Source organism: Nycticebus coucang, chromosome 18 (assembly GCF_027406575.1).
Source record: "Nycticebus coucang isolate mNycCou1 chromosome 18, mNycCou1.pri, whole genome shotgun sequence".
Taxonomy (NCBI): domain Eukaryota; kingdom Metazoa; phylum Chordata; class Mammalia; order Primates; family Lorisidae; genus Nycticebus; species Nycticebus coucang.
The window spans coordinates 22,831,932-22,835,788 of NC_069797.1; the positions used below are offsets into that span (position 1 = coordinate 22,831,932).

General features: G+C 49.9%; 1 protein-coding gene across 1 annotated transcript; it reads left to right on the forward strand.

The window, feature by feature from the left end:
- The first annotated feature begins 602 nt into the window (after positions 1 to 602).
- Positions 603 to 3,179, forward strand: PSMB6 (proteasome 20S subunit beta 6). Its single transcript, XM_053570367.1, has 6 exons — positions 603 to 761; positions 1,721 to 1,788; positions 2,118 to 2,249; positions 2,368 to 2,497; positions 2,688 to 2,832; positions 2,964 to 3,179. The coding sequence occupies exons 1-6, from the start codon at positions 660 to 662 to the stop codon at positions 3,104 to 3,106; spliced, it is 720 nt and encodes a 239-aa protein (XP_053426342.1). The 5' UTR covers positions 603 to 659; the 3' UTR covers positions 3,107 to 3,179.
- Positions 3,180 to 3,857: the final 678 nt, after the last annotated feature.

Sequence of the window (3,857 nt, forward strand, 5' to 3'; positions counted from 1 at the left end):
TAACAAACAACAACAACAAAAAAACCCTCAAATAAAAAAGAACTTGAATAGTCATTGTTCCAAAGCATATGTATATAAATAGCAATTCACATCCAGAAATATGTTCAGCATTACTAATCATGGGGAAATACAAATCAAAACCACAAGATGCCACTTCACACCCACTAGAATGGCTGTAATCAAGACGCGGCACAAGTATTGACAAGGATGTAGAGAAATCAGAACCTTCATACATGGCTGGTGGGAATGTAAAATGGTGCAGCTGCGGTGGAAAACGTTCATCGGCGCCTCAAAATGTTAAACATAGAGTTACCATAGGACCCAGCAATTCCACTGCTAGCCCAAGAGAAATAAAAACATGGTACCGTTTATTCTGACACACTCTCAAATCTATCTCATGGGCCCTTTGAACTGTAACTCCAATCAGATCAGTACAAGCGCAGGCCAATAGGAATGGTTTTTGCAGACTTTTTTTGTTGTTGCTTGCCAACAAGTGCTCACTGTCGCAAAAGAAACGTACCCAGGCGGTACTATGCGTGTTCCTTTTCCCTCTGTCGTCAACCCCAGCGTAGCTTCACTCCGAGAAGGCCTCCCAGGGCAGCTAAAGAGTGACAGAGCGCTTTACGACAGTTGCTTTGAGGCAACACCGGAGGAGGAAGATGGCAGCCACCTTGGTAGCTGCTCGCGGACAGGGCCCGGCCCCGGCCTGGGGGCCGGAGGCCATTGCTCCAGACTGGGAAAACCGGGAAGTTTCCACAGGGGTGAGGAAGGAGTCAGAGTTGATGAGATGTGCATAGAGCCTGACGCGATGGAAAGATAAAACCCGAGTAGTTTGGGAGATCTGGTGGGGACGGAGGGAAGATGGACTGCTTTGTGCTGGAGTCAGGGGAAAAAGTGTCCTGAGGATGTTAGTGTGGTGCGGTACGTTCGTAGCTGAAAGGGTGTATTGAAACGTGGAATTCTGAAGTCCTGCGGGGCGAGGGAAGCCCCTGGGCTTAAAGGAGGGGATGAGTCCTTTCGGATTTGAGCATCGGAATTCTGGTTTTCTGAGCGGTGTTGAGGCCCCTATGAGATTTGAAAAAGGGTCGGCGGGCTTGGCGTCTATGGCTCAAGCGGCTAAGGCACCAGCCACATACACCTGAGCTGGCGGGTTCAAATTTAGCCCGGGCCCGCCAAACAACAATGACGGCTGCAACCAAAAAATAGCCGGGCGTTGTGGCGGGCGCCTGTAGTCCCAGCTACTTGGGAGGCCGAGGCAGGAGAATCGCTCGAGCCCAGGAGTTGGAGGTTGCTGTGAGCTGTGATGCCACGGCACTCTACCGAGGGTGACAGCTTGAGGCTCTGTCTCAAGAAAAAAGAAAGTGAGGCTGAGGCAAGAGAATCGCTTCAGCCCAGGAGTTGGAGGTTGCTGTGAGCCGTCTGAGGCCACGGCACTCTACCGAGGGCCATAAAGTGAGACTCTGTCTCTACAAAAAAAGAAAGAAAGAAAGGGCGGCGCCTGTGGCTCAAAGGAGTAGGGCGCGGGTCCCATATGCCGTTGGTTGCGAGTTCAAACCCAGCCTCCGCCAAAAACTGCAAAAAAAAAGAAAGAAAAGATGGAAAAAGTGTCGGCTGCACACGAATTCCGTATTCCTGGAACATGGAGAGAGGGATCGTTAGGGTTTGTGTATGCTGAAGGATGTGGAAAGGCCCAGACTCACTCATTTCTCCCTTTTCCCAGACCACTATCATGGCGGTTCAATTTGACGGGGGCGTAGTATTGGGGGCGGACTCCAGAACCACCACTGGGTGAGCTCAGGACGTCTTTGTGGAAGGTCTTCCTGCTTTCCTCGTCTTTCCTTTGCTTCCCTGTCTGTCAGGCCACCCTTCCCCTTCACAGACTACTGTGGAAGGGAGGTTTCTTCCTCCCCTAAAGATTTGTCCCAGTTTCTACTACTAGTTCTCCTCACCATTAGGTGAAATCCTTCAAAACTGTTCTCCATCCAGCATATTTCAGTTTGGTTGGGAACTAATAGATTTATACTATAATTCCTATCCCTGACCCTAAGGAATTAGATAGTGATGGATGGAGGTGGGAGGCAGGTCGATCCTTCCCTCACTATTCTGCCATCCTGCAGGTCTTACATCGCCAATCGAGTGACTGACAAGCTGACTCCTATTCACGATCGCATTTTCTGCTGCCGCTCAGGCTCAGCAGCTGATACCCAAGCAGTAGCTGATGCTGTCACTTATCAGCTTGGTTTCCACAGGTGCTTATGGGCAGGGGGGGAGCATGTATCTGAAGGGAATTTGGAACTTCTGAAGAGCTATATGGCCTGACTTCAAGGTCCTCACACTTCTTTCTCTGTGACTTTCCTCAACATCTAGCATTGAACTGAATGAGCCTCCATTGGTGCACACGGCAGCCAGCCTCTTTAAAGAAATGTGTTACCGATATCGGGAAGACCTGATGGCGGGAATTATAATCGCTGGCTGGGACCCTCAAGAAGGAGGGCAGGTCAGACCTTCTCCTGCAGCCATACCTTTGATCCCAAGTCTTTTTTTAAATTTCTCTTTCTGGCCTCTGACCCACTTACTCTTAACTACTAACTCTCTCCAGACCAGTACCGCAATGGAAAAGTTAATATATATGTGTTGGCAGGAGGGTACAGGGTACAAATGGTGACTCTTCTCCCTCCCTCTGGCAGGTATATTCAGTGCCCATGGGAGGTATGATGGTAAGACAGTCCTTTGCTATTGGAGGCTCTGGGAGCTCCTATATCTATGGCTATGTCGATGCTACCTACCGGGAAGGCATGACTAAGGAAGAATGTCTGGAATTCACAGCCAATGGTAAGAATCTGGGCTTCTGGGCTGTGAGCTTAAAGCTTTCCCTCCCCCAACCCAAGCCAGGCCAACATTCCTCATTCCTTGCAGTGATCCCATCATCTGACTCTAAACCCACCTTTTCCTTTTATCCACAGCTCTCGCTTTGGCCATGGAGCGAGATGGCTCCAGTGGAGGGGTGATCCGCCTGGCAGCTATTGCAGAGTCAGGGGTAGAACGACAGGTACTTTTAGGAGACCAGATACCCAAATTCACCATTGCCACTTTACCACCCCCTTGAATCCTGGGACTCTAGAATGCAATATGAGATACCCCATACTAACATAAAATTTAATAAAGTTTGTCAAAGAGAATCTGTGCTTTGGGATTCTTTTGACCTCTAGCATGAATTTATCTGGCCCACAGACTACAGACTATTACACTGATCTCGGAGAGAGAGAGGAGATGAAGAAAGTTTATGAATGCTTTCCATGGGTGGTTTTCAAACCTCTCCTCCAGACCATCTTCCTGCAAACTGTCTTTCCCACCATATCCAGGTTCTTGAGCCATCAGAGTGTGGGTGATGTGGGGGCTACCAGCATTACCCACTGCCTGTTCAAGCCCAAGGTGGAACTCAGAATTCTGACTGATAACTGGGGCCACCTTCCCTCATCCTGCTTCCTGCCAGTACTCTGGAAACAGTCTCACTTTGTCGCCCTCAGAATGCTGTGGTGTTGTAGCTCACAGCAACCTCCAACTCTTGGGCTCAAGTGGATTCTCTTGCCTCAGTCTCCCAAGTAGCTGGGACTACAGGTGCCCACCACAACGCCTGGCTATTTTTTTTTAGAGACTCGGTCTCACTCTGGCTCAGGCTGGTCTGGAACCTGTGAGCTCAGGCAGTCCACCTGCCTCAGCTTCCCAAGTGCTGGCATTACAGGCGTGAGCCACCATGCCCTCCTGCCCCTCTTTTTTTTTTGAGACAGAGCCTCAAGCTGTCGCCCTGGATAGAATGCCGTGGCATCACAGCTCACAGCAACCTCCAACTCCTGGGC